This window comes from Pygocentrus nattereri, chromosome 4, assembly GCF_015220715.1.
Source record: "Pygocentrus nattereri isolate fPygNat1 chromosome 4, fPygNat1.pri, whole genome shotgun sequence".
Classification (NCBI taxonomy): domain Eukaryota; kingdom Metazoa; phylum Chordata; class Actinopteri; order Characiformes; family Serrasalmidae; genus Pygocentrus; species Pygocentrus nattereri.
Window position 1 is genome coordinate 6,109,247 of NC_051214.1, and position 19,446 is coordinate 6,128,692.

The window sequence follows — 19,446 nt, forward strand, 5'->3', positions numbered from 1 at the left end:
GTGCTCTCTGGGTGGGTAGGATGACCCCCCTCCCCCTCCCTTAAGCAGCCAACGCAGGGGTCTGTTAGCTGACGTAACAGATCTGGCGGTTGGCGCTTTCGTCCGAGAGCGTTCAGCTGTCCAGCGACATTCCAAGAGTGGCGGTGATTCACAGGAAGACTGTGTTAGCCTTCGCCCTTGTATCCTGTGATTTGGGGAGTCCTAACTAGTGGGTGGAATTGGAAACGACTAAACTGGGGAGAAAATTTGGGGGGAGAGGGCAGGGGAGGGGGCGGGGGGTGACGTTGTCATTAAGCTAACTGATAAATTGATTCATTGCCAATATTTTTTTTTATTAATGACGTTATTGATAATATCAGTTGTCCCAGGTGTCCCAGTTGGTTGATAAGGTATTGCTAGGGAATTGCATTTGTGTTCATTGGTTGCTAAGGTATTGCTAGGGAATTGCTTTTGTGTTCCAGTTGGTTGATATGGTATTGCTAGGGAATTGCTTTTGTGTCCCAGTTGGTTGATAAGGTATTGCTAGGGAATTGCTTTTGTGTCCCAGTTGGTTGCTAAGGTATTGCTAGGGAATTGCTTTTGTGTGCCAGTTGGTTGCTAAGGTATTGCTAGGGAATTGCTTTTGTGTTCCAGTTGGTTGCTAAGGTATTGCTAGGGAATTGCTTTTGTGTCCCAGTTGGTTGATAAGGTATTGCTAGGGAATTGCTTTTGTGTCCCAGTTGGTTGCTAAGGTATTGCTAGGGAATTGCTTTTGTGTGCCAGTTGGTTGCTAAGGTATTGCTAGGGAATTGCTTTTGTGTTCCAGTTGGTTGCTAAGGTATTGCTAGGGAATTGCTTTTGTGTGCCAGTTGGTTGCTAAGGTATTGCTAGGGAATTGCTTTTGTGTCCCAGTTGGTTGATAAGGTATTGCTAGGGAATTGCTTTTGTGTCCCAGTTGGTTGATAAGGTATTACTAGGGAATTGCTTTTGTGTCCCAGTTGGTTGCTAAGGTATTGCTAGGGAATTGCTTTTGTGTTCCAGTTGGTTGCTAAGGTATTGCTAGGGAATTGCTTTTGTGTCCCAGTTGGTTGCTAAGGTATTGCTAGGGAATTGCTTTTGTATCCCAGTTGGTTGCTAAGGTATTGCTAGGGAATTGCTTTTGTGTGCCAGTTGGTTGCTAAGGTATTGCTAGGGAATTGCTTTTGTGTTCCAGTTGGTTGCTAAGGTATTGCTAGGGAATTGCTTTTGTGTCCCAGTTGGTTGATAAGGTATTGCTAGGGAATTGCTTTTGTGTCCCAGTTGGTTGCTAAGGTATTGCTAGGGAATTGCTTTTGTGTGCCAGTTGGTTGCTAAGGTATTGCTAGGGAATTGCTTTTGTGTTCCAGTTGGTTGCTAAGGTATTGCTAGGGAATTGCTTTTGTGTGCCAGTTGGTTGCTAAGGTATTGCTAGGGAATTGCTTTTGTGTCCCAGTTGGTTGATAAGGTATTGCTAGGGAATTGCTTTTGTGTCCCAGTTGGTTGATAAGGTATTACTAGGGAATTGCTTTTGTGTCCCAGTTGGTTGCTAAGGTATTGCTAGGGAATTGCTTTTGTGTTCCAGTTGGTTGCTAAGGTATTGCTAGGGAATTGCTTTTGTGTCCCAGTTGGTTGCTAAGGTATTGCTAGGGAATTGCTTTTGTATCCCAGTTGGTTGATAAGGTATTGCTAGGGAATTGCTTTCGTGTTCCAGTTGGTTGATAAGGTATTGCTAGGGAATTGCTTTTGTGTCCCAGTTGGTTGCTAAGGTATTGCTAGGGAATTGCTTTTGTATCCCAGTTGGTTGCTAAGGTATTGCTAGGGAATTGCTTTTGTGTTCCAGTTGGTTGCTAAGGTATTGCTAGAGAATTGCTTTGGTTTCTCAGGTGGTTGCTAAGGTATTGCTAGGGAATTGCTTTGGTTTCTCAGGTGGTTGCTAAGGTGTTGGTAGGCCGCTGTGATGGTATCCCATGTGGTTATTTATGTGCTACTCTGTATGTGAGTCTGTATGTAATATCTATGAGGGGCGTTGTGGGAGGTGTCCTTTGTGATGTAATTTTTGTGGCATTTGCATTTAAATTTTCGAAATATTCCACCACTGGTTTGCTGTCAGGAAAATAAAATTAAACATTTGAAACAGTGCTGTATGGAAAGGACACATAGAAATCAGGACCTGTCGATGGCTCCAGACTTTTAAGCAGTTAACCAAATATCTGTTCTTGAATGGATATTAAGATATTAAAATTGGATCGGAATGCCCATCCTATTGGCTCGGGTTTGGACAAAGTTGTGTCTTACTGTGTCGGATTCAAAATAATCCGGCTGTATTTGGGTTCTAGCTCTAGTTCCATTAGCTATAAAAATGCAGAAAAGTACATAATCTGACTAAAAACAGTAGAAAACAGCAGCTACTCGAAATCTGAATTTTTGTCAGTTTTTATAGTTTCGTACAACTGAGTGCTGAGGCAGTTGTGTGGTTATTCTAATTGCGTGATTTCTAATTGCGGTTTTACTGATTTTACTATCCGCAGCGCTCGGGTTAGGTGTCTTGCTCAAGGGCGCCTCAGTCATGTACTGTTAGCTCAGGGGATTGACCCAGTTACAAGGCAGGGTCCCTAACCTCCAGCCCACGACTGCCCCAGGTTATACGTTAGTGCAAAACTTCAGATAAATAAAATTTCACCAAGCTGTCGCTTTAAAGAGCAAAGCTCCCATTATTATTGATTGGAATGCCATTGATTTGGCCATGAAGTTCAGCAAGAAAGGGAGCTAGATCAGACGCTGGTCTGGACTGACTGTGTTCGATTGCCCACGGGCTGTGTGTTTACACTGACCCTCTCTGTTCCTGCCTGACCAGCCGTTGATCGCCTCATCAGAGTGCTGCTTAAACTCTGACCCTTCTGACCTTCTAGAGCGGCCCTGACCCTGACCACAAATACTGACCTCAGACTTTTTAATCAGGGTGGGATTTAGATGCTGTGCTGGGGGACAGGTGGCAGGGTGGTGCTGCTGTGTGACTGTGAATGTTCGGACAGTAAACAGATGCACACTGTTAGCTCAAATGTATGAACTCCAGATGTTTAAAAATGTCATGTTTGGAATCTGTTTTTCAGATAAACATGTAAAAAGATTCTATGTTAGTCCTGTTCAGCTTCATAATATCGAATAAGTAGTAGGACATTGAAAAGCTGTAAATAAACGTTAAAAAAGAGGAATTTTTAATAAGCATAATAAACATAGAAGTGTGTTCCGAATGGTGACTGAGAAAACTGCATAACACTGAGGATTCAAATAAGAGATCATGTCTTTACATAACTTGACAAACAATTCATGTAAATTGAACAATGAATCACAATTAGTTACATGTCGTATTTGCTCAGATTCAATTTTTTTTCATTTGAAAAGCAGTGAAATACTTCACCTTATACTTCCACTCACTGGCCACTTTATTAGAAACACCCACCTTATACTTCCACTCACTGGCCACTTTATTAGAAACACCCACCTTATACTTCCACTCACTGGCCACTTTATTAGAAACACCTACCTTATACTTCCACTCACTGGCCACTTTATTAGAAACACCCACCTTATACTTCCACTCACTGGCCACTTTATTAGAAACACCCACCTTATACTTCCACTCAGTGGCCACTTTATTAGAAACACCCACCTTATACTTCCACTCACTGGCCACTTTATTAGAAACACCCACCTTATACTTCCACTCAGTGGCCACTTTATTAGAAACACCCACCTTATACTTCCACTCAGTGGCCACTTTATTAGAAACACCCACCTTATACTTCCACTCACTGGCCACTTTATTAGAAACACCCACCTTATACTTCCACTCACTGGCCACTTTATTAGAAACACCCACCTTATACTTCCACTCACTGGCCACTTTATTAGAAACACCTACCTTATACTTCCACTCACTGGCCACTTTATTAGAAACACCCACCTTATACTTCCACTCACTGGCCACTTTATTAGAAACACCCACCTTATACTTTCACTCACTGGCCACTTTATTAGAAACACCCACCTTATACTTCCACTCACTGGCCACTTTATTAGAAACACCCACCTTATACTTTCACTCACTGGCCACTTTATTAGAAACACCCACCTTATACTTCCACTCACTGGCCACTTTATTAGAAACACCCACCTTATACTTCCACTCACTGGCCTCTTTATTAGAAACACCTACCTTACACTTCCACTCACTGGCCACTTTATTAGAAACACCTACCTTACACTTCCACTCACTGGCCACTTTATTAGAAACACCCACCTTATACTTCCACTCACTGTCCACTTTATTAGAAACACCTACCTTACACTTCCCCTCACTGGCCACTTTATTAGAAACACCCACCTTATACTTCCACTCACTGGCCACTTTATTAGAAACACCTACCTTACACTTCCACTCACTGGCCACTTTATTAGAAACACCTACCTTACACTTCCACTCACTGGCCACTTTATTAGAAACACCTACCTTACACTTCCCCTCACTGGCCACTTTATTAGAAACACCCACCTTATACTTCCACTCACTGGCCACTTTATTAGAAACACCTACCTTACACTTCCACTCACTGGCCACTTTATTAGAAACACCCACCTTATACTTTCACTCACTGGCCACTTTATTAGAAACACCCACCTTATACTTCCACTCACTGGCCTCTTTATTAGAAACACCCACCTTATACTTCCACTCACTGGCCACTTTATTAGAAACACCCACCTTATATTTCCACTCACTGGCCACTTTATTAGAAACACCCACCTTATATTTCCACTTACTCGCCACTTTATTAGAAACACGCACCTTATACTTCCACTCACTGGCCACTTTATTAGAAACACCCACCTTATATTTCCACTTACTCGCCACTTTATTAGAAACACGCACCTTATATTTCCACTTACTCGCCACTTTATTAGAAACACGCACCTTATATTTCCACTTACTGGCCACTTTATTAGAAACACCCACCTTATATTTTCACTTACTTGCCACTTTATTAGAAACACCCACCTTATACTTCCACTCACTGGCTGCACAGCCCCTTCCCCAGGAATACACTAGTATGGAGGAGCTACAAGGGAGGGGCACCTAATAAAGCGCTCATTGAGATTATTATTTCATAGTAGCTACATTCTATTAGCTCCCCACAGTAAACTGCAGAGATGTGGAAGTCTTGTGAAGAGTTTTGAAGCTGAGACACTCACACCTACACGGATGTGTATCCGTCTCTCTTCTGAACAAATATTAAAAAGCTTGAGAAACAGCTGCGGTCCAGCCTGAGGGGGCTTGTGTTCCTTTTCAGAACATAATGAAACAATGAAAATACCGCTTTCCTTCACTTCATCTCCCGCAGAGTCCCCTGTGAGTACACCTACATCGCTGTTACCTGCTCTTGATTGCAGAGGGAGAGCGAGAGGGTCAGTGAGCGCTTTAATAATGCTACGTAGTGTCTGTAATAACCCACTGTAGTGGTCGACTGATATGTCTTCTTTTTTCAATGCTGGTACTGATGTTTAGAGAGCAGCGTGGCTGATGACCAATACATCACGGATACTGGATTGGTTAAAAATGAGAATAATACTCCAATCACGTAACTTTACAGACTAATGAACGTACACTTGGCACCTGGCAGCGTCTTCATAACCATGTAACATAAAAACTGTCTGTGAGGGAGTTTTTTAGGGGCTTTAATCTCTCTGACGTCTGGTTCCTATCACCACCACTGTGAGCAGTTCTGACTTGGTAAGTTTCTCTAGAACGGAACGTTTCACACCAAACCACTCCGAATCACACAATTGGCTTATGAAGAGATTTAGAAAAATGGGTGGAATTCCCCTTTAAGGCCCAGTTACAGCCTTTCATGAGCGATACTGTCCAGTTGATGTATCGGTCAACTGCTACATGGGCCTGACATTAGTGGTACAAGTCAAATAGCCGTGTGCATATCAGTCTACAGGAGCCTTTAAAAGAAAGTATCTTACAGGGAAAAAGATGTTTTGAATAAACATCAGACGATGGCGCTCTTTACATTCCGTGAGCCTTTCCTGATGAACTTGTTTTGAATAAAATTAACCGACATTAAAGAGGAATTTCACCTTTTTTTATTTTCTGCAATTTGGTAAGATTTGGTGTGAAATGCTTAATTCTGGAGAAACTTGTAGAAATGAGTCAGCGTTGTTCACCATGGTGGTGATAGGAACCAGACATCCTAAGAGTTAGATGCTTCTAAGGCTACGTTTACACAGCAGGTCAAAGTGGCCTGAATCTGATTTTCTCACCGGATCTGATTTTTTTTGTTCGGCTGTTCACATTATCTTTTAAATGTGATCTGTATGCGACGTCAGTCTGAGCAGATCAGCTCCCAAACCGAGCTTCAGTTTCATCTTCGCCAGCCGATTATGAAGTTCCAGTGGTGGACAGCTGGACTCATCACCCACAGTGTGTTCGAGTTCGCCGTAAAAAGGGCGCGTTATTCGGCCACGGCCCCTTCTTTGGTTCTTTGTTTTGCTTTGGTCCTCAGATTCTATAAACGCTGCGGCCTCGGGCTCCTCCGGCCGCGTTCGGCCGCTTCGTTCGGAACCTCTTCAAACACGGAGCGGCTGCGGTACGTCTCTTCTAATTTTTTGGTACAGAAACATCAGCTTAAATGTTTGAGTCTCAGCAGCGTGAAATTATGACGAATGTTGAGTTGGATTGATGTAGAAGTCGCATGAATTCCGATCTGGGTGTTCAGACCGAGTCGCATTGCCGCAGATCGGATACGGATCGGATTTTCATGTGAAAATGTCTCAAATCGGAATTGAAAACGCCAGATTTAGTGTGTTTTTGCTGTTCACACTGACACACAGACACACATCTGTGTCACATGTGGAGAAAATGATTGGATTTGGGCCACTTTCACCTGCTGTGTGAACACAGCCTCGCAGACACCACCTGAGACATTGTTCACGATAATCTTGCGATACATTTTCGGCCTAAAATGTATTTTTAAAATCCGTGCGTGGCTGAGAGGGACATGCAGCACAGTTTAAGACAAAATAGGATGGTCTACTGTAGTCCCCTATAGATTATCTACAGATGTTCAAATTATTAATAAACTCTCTGTTGAAACTCAGTTGATTCTAAACAGGGGTGGTGTTAGGGTTGGGATTTGGGCCAGAGTCAAGGCCAGGACCAGGGTGAGGGTTGGGTTTAGGTCGAGATTAAGGCTGGGGTTAGGATTAGAGTGGAATATTATGGTCAATTTAGTAGATATTTAGTTGAACGTAACTTGAAAATAAATAGTATTTTTCCAGATTTTCTTCTGGTTTGCCGCTACATATGAAAAGATGGTTGTGACTTCGCTGGTGGATTTGAATAGTAAATAAAATGAGTGTTTTGGGGTTTGTGGACATCGTGGCCCCTAGATCCGGCTTAAAAATGTGACTCAGTAAGTTTCTCTACAGTGAACCATTTCACATCAAACCAGTCAGAAAGACTTTATAGACTTTATATCTCACTGGGTCTGAAAGTTGAATCGGCTTTATATCGAAATCACAGTTTGAGATTTTTTAATCACAAAAGCTGCAGTTCTTTAAAAATTATAGCCTAAATTATCAACAATGTTTTCTCAATTTATAAGAGGGGAAATTTGACTTTATAACACAGGGCTTCTGAACCGCCTGTAGATGAGTTAGACCAATCAGAGGCAACCAAACCCCCATGTGTTGTGACATCACAACCACAACTTACTGGGAGTTCAGCACATTATATTCAGGAGTCAAAGAGTCAAACCTCAAACAGAAAAGGTGGATATTCTGATCTCCATGGCAAAAAAACAGGCCTGAACTTCAATTTAGAGAAAATAATCACAATTTAAGTCGCAGTATCAATCAGAAAAATCGCAGCTAGAAGTTTCCCTCAAAGCGTTCAGCTCAATATCTCACTCACAGAATTATGATCATGTTAAAATCTGTTTTTCTTTTTCTTTCAAGTCTTCTGACAGCACCGAGTGTGAAGACAGGAGCACACAGGCACAGTAGAGAGAGAAGAATGTGGGTTAATGCATCTGAAACTATATGTCTCTCTCTCTCTCTCTCTCTCTCTCTCTCTCTCTCTCTCTCTCTCTCTCTCTCTCTCTCTCGCTCGCCTACCAGCGATATGTCACCAGGGAAACGGTGCAGTTTCTATAGAAGCAGAGTACAGTTCACCCAGAATCAGACGGGTTATTGTTGAAGTAAGCAAGCAATGCCATAAAACAGCTGACATGCTCATATATTTTCAACAGTTATTCTCGATCCAGGGCTGTTTCTGACTATATGGAGGCCCTAAGCGACATTCCACTTGGGAATTACCGCTCCCCACCCTCCTCAAATGGTATGCGATTATGGAAAATGGTTACTTATAATACATTTTTCTGCCTAAATCTAGTTCATTGTTAATTAATATTGAACTAACAGTAGAGCCACTGACTGAGATTGTCCTGAGATAGTCGTGCTGATTTGAACGTTTCCATGTCACGAAATCACTCGTTTCCTCCAATTATATATTATATATTATATAATTATATACCAAAAACAGACATTCCCATATTCAGTAGTAGGACTGTTTTTTTTCCCCAGACAACACAAAAAAAAGTACAACCCCATGGCAGTGAAGTTGTGAAGGAGGCTAAACTGCTAACATGGCATCCCTGGTAGTTGCGAAGGTGCTGCTCGCCCATTGATATAGTTTCCCAGGTGGTTGCTAAGGTGTTGCTAGGTGCAGTATTCCCGTATATACTCTACGATCCTGCAAAGTTTCACAGTTCAAGCTCAGAAACTGCGACTCATGACAACAATACAAACAAACAAAGTAATAAAATGAAGAACAGAAATTAAGCAAATTAAATACGAGGCTTTTGTACAGAGCCCTGCTGGTGATGGAGCCCCTTTCAATAAAAATCATGCACAGCCACGAATTAGTGAGTATTGGGAACGAGATAATTAAGACATAAAAATGAGAGTCATAACTAAGTCATGTCCGTAACGAAATGCCTTGCTTCTGAAATGTTTGTTCTAGCCCGCATTGATAAAAACACACAGTTTTTATTAATAAGGGATGCCAGCAGTGGGGCGTCGTACTGTTTTTTGTGAATAATGTGCAAAAAAGAAAAAAAAAAGTTCTGTCTGTCCAGTTTGTGAGACAGTGTGGACATTTTATGCTTGAAGGACCCTGTCCTTCTGTCCATCAGGGACAATGAGATTTTCTTTTTAGAAATGATTCCGGCCTGATTTATTTGGGCCATGAAGACCAGAATATCCACCTGTTCTGGCTTGAGGCTCGACACCTGAACACAGTGTGCCAAACTGCCTGGCCTGTAGTTGCTGCTGATTGGTCAAACTGATCTACACGCATGTTACTCTTATTAGGTTCAGTTCAGTCAGATTTCAACAAAATTTACTGTTAGTTTTTGTTTTTAGGTCACGTCATGTGAAATAACTTCCCTCTGACTCACTTTCTTCTCTGCCTGCTGTTTCTCGCCTCGTCCCTCCCCTGTGTGTGCATCACTCACTCGAGCCTCAGTGCTCATCGTAATGCACAGGAAAAAAAAAGTTACACCAATTAAAATAGGACCACCCGTCGAAATGAAATAAATCTGTTATAGGATTAGGTCCACATAGGACAGCGTCTGGATCCGGACTCGGACCGCGGTCCGCCTATTAGTGACCTCGGCTGTATTGAGTGCTATGAAGTCTTAATAACTGATAATGATAATGGACTTGAAAACATGCTTGAACTAATCAACCCACTGCATTAACTTCAGTGTATTTCACATAATGAGGTGGTTAATGAGTCACAGATTTGATTGCTGGTTGAAAACCCCTTTTTTCAGCATGTTTAATCATCTCGGAGCGAAGCTTCATGCGGAAAAGGTCTGTTTTGTCTCCCACGCGTGCCATTCCACCGTAAGCAGGGAACTTTACGTTACGGCTGTAGCGGAGGCTGGCGAGGGATCGCACGCAAAGGCAGAAAAGCCTGAAAACCATTCAGCTATTTATGGAACAAGAGCAAGTAGGAACCCACACGAAGCGCGTACGGCTCCGCTGCTCCATCCTGTTACCATGGTTACGCTGCTAAATGAAGCCGGCAGAGTTCGGAGCAAACTTGCACACAGAAAGTGGGACCTTTTGGCCGTCCAGCTTCCTGCCAGGTCTGCTCCGTTGAAAGGGACAGAAGGAGTCAGAGGGAACGCGAGGCAGTGGATGACTGCCTGCGCTTTCTGCTGAATATTCATTGCTGAGAAACTAGAACTCTATCAATATTTAATAAAGCAGAGCCTTTACGGCTGCATGACTGATAGGTGATGTAGTGATGTAGTATTCTAATCAGTCTCTAGAGCCTCACTCACTGGAACAGGGCTTTACTGCTGCTGTCCTTCTGCTAAACACTACAGAGGCTTTAATGTGGCTGAAATTCTGGATTGGGGGGGTGGTATGGGGGGCTAATAAAGAGAATAACACAGTGAGAGGAAGAGAGTGGGAGAGTGGTGGAGGATTTGGGAGAGTTGGGCGATGATTGGTTCCTCTAGCCTCCACTAGATACAGATAGAGATCGAGAGAGAGAGAGAGAGAGAGAGAGAGAGAGAGAGAGAGTCTGATTTGACCCACTGTGTGTGTGTGTGTGTGTGTGTGTGTGTATTTGTTCCCTGCAGATACATAATGAAGGTCACTCCTTCATCAGCACTTATTTCTATTGTCTTGGATTGCTCACACACACACACACACACACACACACACACACACACACACACACACACACACACACACAACAGCTATAAATGTCACACACTGCCCTGAAGTGTCCTCTCCAGCTCTCTCTCTGTGTCTCTCTCTCTTTCTCTCTCTCTCTCTCTCTCTCTGTCTTTCTATCTCTCTATCTCTCTGTATCTCTCTCTCTCTGTCCCTCTCTTTGCATGTATCGCTCTCTCTGGATCTCTCCATCGCTGGGTCTCTCTCTCTCTCTCTCTCTCTCTCTCTCTCTCTCTCTCTCTCTCTCTCTCTCATCTCCCCATTGTTCCATTGAATTAGATAATGGGATAATAGCACTTAGTCTTTTCAGCAGGACGGATGCAGGGAGGATGAAAGAGGACGCCTCATTTCATTACAGCGTTACAGAGAGCGCTCTGAGTCTGCTCTACACACACACACACACACACACACACACACACACACACTCACACATACACATATACTCGCACACATACACTCACACATACATTTACATAGAACCATTTTCAAAAGGGTTATGTATAGAACTGTCTACAGCACATTCTCCATCTCTCTGAAAAACCCTTCCATCATGCAAAGAACCCTGCAACGGGCTCTTTGAGTGTTCGCGGTTCTACGGAGAACCATTTTCTTTACTAAAGAAAAGAACAATAATTTTTAAATGATTAAAGAACAATCATTTTTAATGTTGTACAGTGCAGCATTTAAAATTAAACCACCCCGAATGACTTTGGTCACACTTTATTGACTGAATCATACAGACATTTTGGAAAAATAGTGACATTATATTCAAATAATCACATTCCTAATTCCAGTGTATTTCCGAATTATTTCCAGTGCCATTCGCAATTTATTCCAGCAGTATTCCTCTCACTCTCCTCGCCATATTCCTGCATTACTCCTCTCGCCGTGCTGTTTTCAAACACCAAGGGCATAATTTGATCCGGTGTGCCAAATGTGCCAGGCAGTTTTCCATATGTGGTTGAATTAGCGGGATGCTAGCCAGCTCTCTGGCTCTCGGATACAGGCTCTGGAGTGGTTCCGGCTTTTCTGTTGTTTTCGTGCAGAGAAATATAAGCTTAAATAACAAACTTACACTGCAAAAAAGTATATCATGGAGGATGAAATCTAAAAAGGTCTACGCTGTATATCACTACTGCCCGAAGAAAACCTCGTATGTCCATTTTTCTTAATCCCTGTTGTCCTTTACATTGTATGGACTAAAAGAAACAGCCCAGAATGACTCGCAAAAAATTCTGGTTCCATTGACTTACATTAAAAGTAAAGTAGGTTTTTTCCTTCTCCTGGAAAGGGACCATTTTGGAGGTAGAAGGTTTTCTTCAGACAACAGCGATATACATGTTTCTCTTTATGAGGCTGTTGCTGAAAGAATATTAAGAGTTAATTCCAATGATCTTTCTATTTCTAAAGTATTGTGACTTGAAACAATTAAAAAATTCCATGGAAATAAGCTAAATAATAACAAGAACCAGATTTAAAACTAGGAGAAATGAGTACTGATAATAGTCTTCCAATCTCATAATGAAAAATAAGACATGTTGAGTAGATTTAAGATGATTTCAAGACGTCCCAAGACTTGTTTAATAGCATGCATGGTCAGATGACTCCAACTAAACAGCTGTTTTGAGGAGAAATCAATAACCTGTGGTCTCAGGAGGTGCATCTGGCCAAGAAGCAAGGTCAGGTCTTCCGAAAAGGTCAGAAAGATGAAAATGTATGAAGCCTAGCAGGGATGAACGATTTGGGGGAAATATCTGATTGAGATTTTTCAGACCACTATTGCGATTTATATGCAAATATGCCTAAAACAGTATTTCATAATAAAAGTATCTGAAGCTAAATGTGTGAGGGATACATTTAAAGCTGTACATTAAAATGAGCAAACTTAAGAGTTATGCCTTTCTTAAAGATAAGGTTTGAAATTTGATAATAGTTCTATATAGCACCAAAAAGGTCCTTCTATTATGGCGATGTCAAGCTTTTAACAATAGAACAAGAACCCTGTTTGGTGCTATAAAGAACCAAGTTCAACACGTTCGCCATCAATCTGAAGAACCCTTTCACAATGCAAAGGGTTCTTTTAGTGTTCATGGTTCTTCCATCCATCCATCCATCCATTTTCCAAGCCGCTTCTCCGTCAGGGTCGCGGGGGGGAGCTGGAGCCTATCCCAGCAGTCTTCGGGCGGAAGGCAGGATACACCCTGGACAGGTCGCCAGTCCATCGCAGGGCAGACACACAGACACAGACAGTCACTCACACACTCACACCTAGGGACAATTTAGCACGTCCAATTGGCCTGACTGCATGTCTTTGGACTGTGGGAGGAAACCGGAGAACCCGGAGAAAACCCACGCAGACACGGGGAGAACATGCAAACTCCACACAGAGAGGACCCCGGTCACCCGGCCGGGGAATCGAACCCAGGCCCTCCTTGCTGTGAGGCGACAGCGCTACCCACCACGCCACCGTGCCGCCCACTGTTCATGGTTCTGTATATTCTATATATATTACTGAAGAACCTTTGAAGAGCCATCGTTTTCAAGCGTGTACCTCGGATAAAAGGGAAAGCTAACTAGTGCTGAACTACCGGTTCACAAGGTTTATGTTATCAGGTTACATGTATATAATTAAATCATTTAAAATAATTCAAATCGTGGCTCTTGCGATTACAGTGACCCTATCTGGACTAAGCGGTCATGATGATGATGATGATGCTCTTACGATTTGAAAATTGCCCTCTTTCAAATTGCGATTTCAATATAGAAGCATCTAATTGCTCAACCCCAAATTCTAGTAGATAATGGTGAGCATGATCTTTGCTAACTATGTGAAGTAGTTAAGCCTGACAGATGAAAAAGAGGGCCGGGCCAAGAGGTGGAGTGACCAACCTACTGCATCACTGACCCTGGTAGTGTCCTAGTGTCTACGCACTCACAGTGGGAGCAATGGGCTGTGAGGAGGGGGACCCGTCCCAGTCTTGTTAGCGGACCGGACAGCTTGCTGAGGCAGATGGCACATTAATGGAGCGAGGAGGTGTGGGTTTGTGTGTGTGTGTGTGTGTGTGTGTGTGTGTCTGTGTGTCTGTGTGTGGAGTGTTGAGGGCTGGTTTGTTTAAGACCCTGCTGATCGTCAGACAGTCCAGGAAGGCCCAGAGGAAGATGAGCAGGTGGGAGAGGACGGTGTGTGTGTGTATGGTAATGTGTGTGAAGATGAAGACCAAGGTCTCTCAGGGCTGAGCAATCATCATCTACCATCTCTAATCAGCATACGAGCCCACAGGCCCTGAGCAGTGTTGGCTAAATATCCTCACCCTCCAAAGTCGAACCATCACAGACAGCAACCATCGTAAAGCCTGGACTTTGTAATTCCGTCCATGTTTATAGATCACAGCAGTGCCGGAAACCAAGCAAGTCTTTTTGAGGATTAAGATGTGGTTTAAGGTGTGCAAAGCCACTTGAGGACCAGGTGCCTGTATCTGAATACCGAAGTCACTGCTTGGGTGTTCGTTGTGGAATGTCAGGGAGAAAACAGTCCAACTATTCAGTGAAATGACAGATTTGCTTGGAAAAGGATGCGTTTTTAAGGATAGGGTTGCGCATTCCGGCTAATTTTGATCTTGGAGTATTAGCTTATGTTTTATTTGACAGAACTGGAGGTTAAAATTCTTTTTAAACCTCAGTAAGTAAATTGGTAGATTTTCATTTGGGATGAGTACGGGAAGCTCTTCAGAGGCACTAATGGTACAGAAGTCCGGAGAAGCCATGAGCTGTGAATATAACTTCCTAGATTTTTATCTGATCTCAATCTGTCACAATTAATTTGTCACAAGATTTACATAATATCGCCAAAAGTAATCGATCGTCTGGGTTCACACGCTTATGAACATGAGTGACATCCCATTCTTAATCCATAGGGTTTAATATGATGTCGGCTCACTCTTTGCAGCTATAACAGCTTCAACTCTTCTGGGAAGGCTTTCTACAAGGGTTAGGAGTGTTTATGGGAATTTTTGACCGTTCTTCCAGAAGCGCATTTGTGAAGTCAGACACTGATGTTGGACGAGAAGGCCAATTCATCCCAAAGGTGTTCTGTCGGGTTGAGTTCAGGACTCTGCGCAGGCCAGTCAAGTTCTTTCACACCAATCCCGCTCATCCGTGTCTTTACGGACCTGCTTTGTGCACTGGTGCGCAGTCATGTTGGAACAGGAAGGGGCCGTCCCCAAACTGTTCCCACAAAGTTGGGAGCGTGAAATTGTCCAAAATCTCTTGGTGCTGAAGCATTAAGAGCTCCTTTCACTGGAACTAAGGGGCCGAGCCCAACTCCTGAAAAACAAGCCCACACCATGATCCCCCCTCCACCAAACTTTACACTTGGCATAATGCAGTCAGACAAGTACCGTCTCCTGGCAACCACCAAACCCAGACTCATCCATCGGATTGCTAGATGGAGACACGTGATTCATCACTCCAGAGAACACGTCTCCACTGTTCTAGAGTCCAGTGGCGGCGCTTTACACCTCTGCATTCCACACTTTGCATTGCGCTTGGCTCGGTTTTATACACCTGTGGCCAGGGAAGTGAACGGAACACCTGAACTCAATGATTTGGATGGGTGAGTGAATGAAAACTTTAGGAAATATAGTGTAATGAAGCCACAAACAAACCATGGTTTTATAGCCATGGTTTCTTATCTTGACATCACAAGACAGTTAAGTTGTTATCTTGAGGTCACAAGATAACTGAGATATAATCTCAGGATAACAATCCAGAACATCAGAACTACTTCATGGTCTCTCTGGACTTCTGTACTAATGAGCAAACACTAACTGGTAAACCGTTGGATGCTGATGGAGATTTGTCATCTTCGACACTCGCTGAATTTTTGGGCTGCTAGTATCAGTACACAAGTTTACCGTTTTTGTTTATTGCTATTTTTATAATGTTATTATCGGGCAAAAAAAACATTTTTTTCATTTCTGCTGTTTCAGGCAACTGTGCGATGATTAGGCATGCAGGCAGTGCAGCACTAATTAGTGGGTATGAGTTTACATTTCTTGTTAGTTACATTGGTTGATTGACCATTTGAAGCAAGCTGGACTTCTGGCTATTGTTAGAGAATCTGGTGGATTTCCTTACTTTGCATAATGTGAAGGGGTGGGCAATTAGCAAAATGCTGCAACAAAAACAGCCCCATGTAAAACAAAGTGGTATGCTTTTACAACTTGCAAGGACATCTCATCTAGTAACCTGTAAATGTGTAAAAAAGCTGTTGAAAAACTTGTAAAGGCTTTATGCTGGTGAACTTTACAGATTTTTTAATTGAGCGACTGCATCATCATTGTTGACAAATCTTGCTTCTTTAAAACACTAACTTTACTGTAGAGTAGAAAAAGTAAAAGTAATAAGACTTTATTCTAAGCAAGTTTAGACCATTTCTGATAGTCTGTTCTCTATGGCATTTGATGTAATGCAAAAAGCAATTAAAAATAATGTACAATGGAAATAAAAAGATTGTTTTTGTTCTGGCAGTGATAATATCTAGCTGACAGTGGTGGACAGTAACTAAGTAAATGTAATTCATTACTGTACTTAAGTATTTTTTTGTGTATCTGTACTGAAGTTTCTCCATTCTAGGCGACTTTTTCCTTTCACTCCACTACATTTCAGACTTTTTCCTCCTACATTTTGAGAAATCTGTCGTTCCTTTTGGTTTCTGTGTGTATAAAAACGTAACATGTTAAAGTGAAAGAAGCGCAAAGCCAGCGCACCAATCAGGGCCCAGCGGTCACTTTGTTTAGAGCTGGTTTTGACCTGTTGGTCATACCGACCCAGTGCAACACGCGGTTCAACGTCAGCGCAGCAGCGTAAAACTTTGGGAGAGTCTGTTCAACATAAATGATGAACTAACCTAACTTTGTGTAAATAGAGCTCAATATAGAAATATGTCCACATATGCAGTCGAGACTGACGCGGCTTTTTTCTGAATTTCTACAAACACCATTTCATTTTATAGTAAATGAGTTTGGGCTGGTTTATGTTTATGAACAGACGCCTACAGATCAACATAGTAAAGGAGCTCATCTGTGATCCTGAGTTTAAAGCCAGTTTTTATTCAACTTAAACTTGGAACTAAGTTGTAAATAAATCTGAAACTGAAACTTTGCTTGTGTGTAAAAAGTGATTTCAGAGCCACTCGGTTCTCCCTGATGGAAACTGTTTACCTTCAGTGTTTTGTGCTTCTGATCATTTTAATAGACGTCAGCGTCACTAATTAATGACGTTCTATTAAAAGACTGGTTTACCAAGAGAGACGCTGGAGGACTTTCACCTGAAATGAGTTCATGAAGCCAGTCTGGTTATAAAAATGATAACAGGACATCAGAGCCAGAATTACTCTTTTAGTACTTTTACTTTATACTTAAGTACATTTGAAGGTAAATACTTTAGTACTTTTACTCAAGTGGAGGTCTAAAGGGAGGAACTTCTACTTTTACTGGAGTGATATTTTACCTTGGGTGTCTCTACTTTAACTCAAGTACATGATTTGAGCACTTTGTCCACCACAGCTTCAGTTGTCTCATGCTTGGAAAGACTCTCCAGTGCTTACTGTCCTTTGGATGGGCTCTAGCATATGGTTCCAGCTCTTCTCCTGAAGGCTACAATGACTCATAAATCTATTATATGAGCATTTTCTCCACTGTATTTTTAATCAGCCTCATCATGTTGGGTCTTCTGTGGTTATTAAATGAGAAATTACATGAAGTACATGCTCTGATGGTCCAGCTCCAGAGTTCTTTGAAAATCTAGTGCTCCAGTGTTACCGGCTCGCATCAGAATGTTCCCAAACAGGTCTTGGCAGGCTGAATCTAAGGGGAGGAGAATATTCTAGACATGCCAACAAACAGATGTAGCTCAACAGCACAGCACTTGGGATTGCTGCTGTTGGCTGGGTTGGCAGGCAGGGGGATTTTTGTTTGGCTCTGAGGAATGCAGTGCTTTATCTCTTGGAACTCTGCGCTGTGTTAGCCTGGCAGGGCCTCGGTTCTTGGACCTGTTTTGAGTCGAGGCGTGCCTGGCCAGGCTTCAGATCGGCTGGTGTGCTGTTGTTGTTCACGACAGAGGCTGTTACCCTCCCCCATTCTGCCTATTAGTCATCTGACGGTGGAACACGTCAAGTAGGCTGTTTGAAATAAACTGGAAGGGTCATCCTGCGTTCAGCCAGTGACACTGTAATAGGATGTTTTATGGCATGCATTGTAAATGAAACACACATTCGCCATTAACCTGCGCATCATGTGTACGTGTGTGTGTTTATCTGCAGTGCCAGCTGTCCCAGGCCTTGAATGGAGTGTCTGATAAAGCAAAGGATGCCAAGGAGTTCCTGGTGCAGCTAAAGAACCTGCTACAGCAGATACAGGTAGGTTTTGGATTCATAAACCAATCAGCTGTCAGTAGCAGTAACGCCGACCAGTCAGCTCTCAGTAGCAGTAACGCCAACTAATCAGCTCTCAGTAGCAGTAACGCCAACCAATCAGCACTCAGTAGCAGAAACGCCAACCAGTCAGCACTCAGTAGCAGTAACGCCAACTAATCAGCTCTCAGTAGCAGTAACACCAACCAATCAGCTCTCAGTAGCAGAAATGCCAACCAATCAGCACTCAGTAGCAGTAACGCCAACCAATCAGCACTCAGTAGCAGAAACGCCAACCAGTCAGCACTCAGTAGCAGTAACGCCGACCAGTCAGCACTCAGTAGCAGTAATGCCAACCAATCAGCACTCAGTAGCAGTAATGCCAGCCAATCAGCACTCAGTAGCAGTAACACCAACCAATCAGCTCTCAGTAGCAGAAATGCCAACCAATCAGCTCTCAGTAGCAGTAACGCCGACCAGTCAGCACTCAGTAGCAGTAATGCCAACCAATCAGCACTCAGTAGCAGTAATGCCAACCAATCAGCACTCAGTAGCAGAAACGCCAACCAATCAGCACTCAGTAGCAGTAACGCCAACCAGTCAGCTCTCAGTAGCAGTAACGCCAACCAGTCAGCACTCAGTAGCAGTAACGCCAACCAATCAGCACTCAGTAGCAGTAACGCCAACCAGTCAGCTCTCAGTAGCAGTAACGCCAACCAGTCAGCACTCAGTAGCAGTAACGCCAAGCAATCAGCACTCAGTAGCAGTAACGCCAACCAGTCAGCTCTCAGTAGCAGTAACGCCGACCAGTCAGCACTCAGTAGCAGTAACGCCAACCAATCAGCACTCAGTAGCAGAAACGCCAACCAGTCAGCTCTCAGTAGCAGTAACGCCAACCAATCAGCACTCAGTAGCAGAAACGCCGACCAGTCAGCTCTCAGTAGCAGTAACGCCAACCAGTCAGCACTCAGTAGCAGTAACGCCAACCAATCAGCACTCAGTAGCAGTAACGCCAACCAGTCAGCTCTCAGTAGCAGTAACGCCAACCAGTCAGCACTCAGTAGCAGTAACGCCAACCAATCAGCACTCAGTAGCAGTAACGCCAACCAGTCAGCTCTCAGTAGCAGTAACGCCGACCAGTCAGCACTCAGTAGCAGTAACGCCAACCAGTCAGCTCTCAGTAGCAGTAACGCCGACCAGTCAGCACTCAGTAGCAGTAACAC

The 19,446-nt window shown here is 43.1% G+C and overlaps 1 protein-coding gene across 1 annotated transcript in view; it reads left to right on the plus strand.

The window, feature by feature from the left end:
• LOC108441121 (tripartite motif-containing protein 67) overlaps window positions 1–19,446 on the plus strand; it is a 68,026-nt gene that overhangs the window by 9,637 nt on the left and 38,943 nt on the right. The window contains exon 2 of the mRNA XM_017720464.2: window positions 18,134–18,229. Coding sequence (XP_017575953.1) covers window positions 18,134–18,229 — 96 coding nt within the window. The remainder of the gene's footprint in view (window positions 1–18,133; window positions 18,230–19,446) is intronic.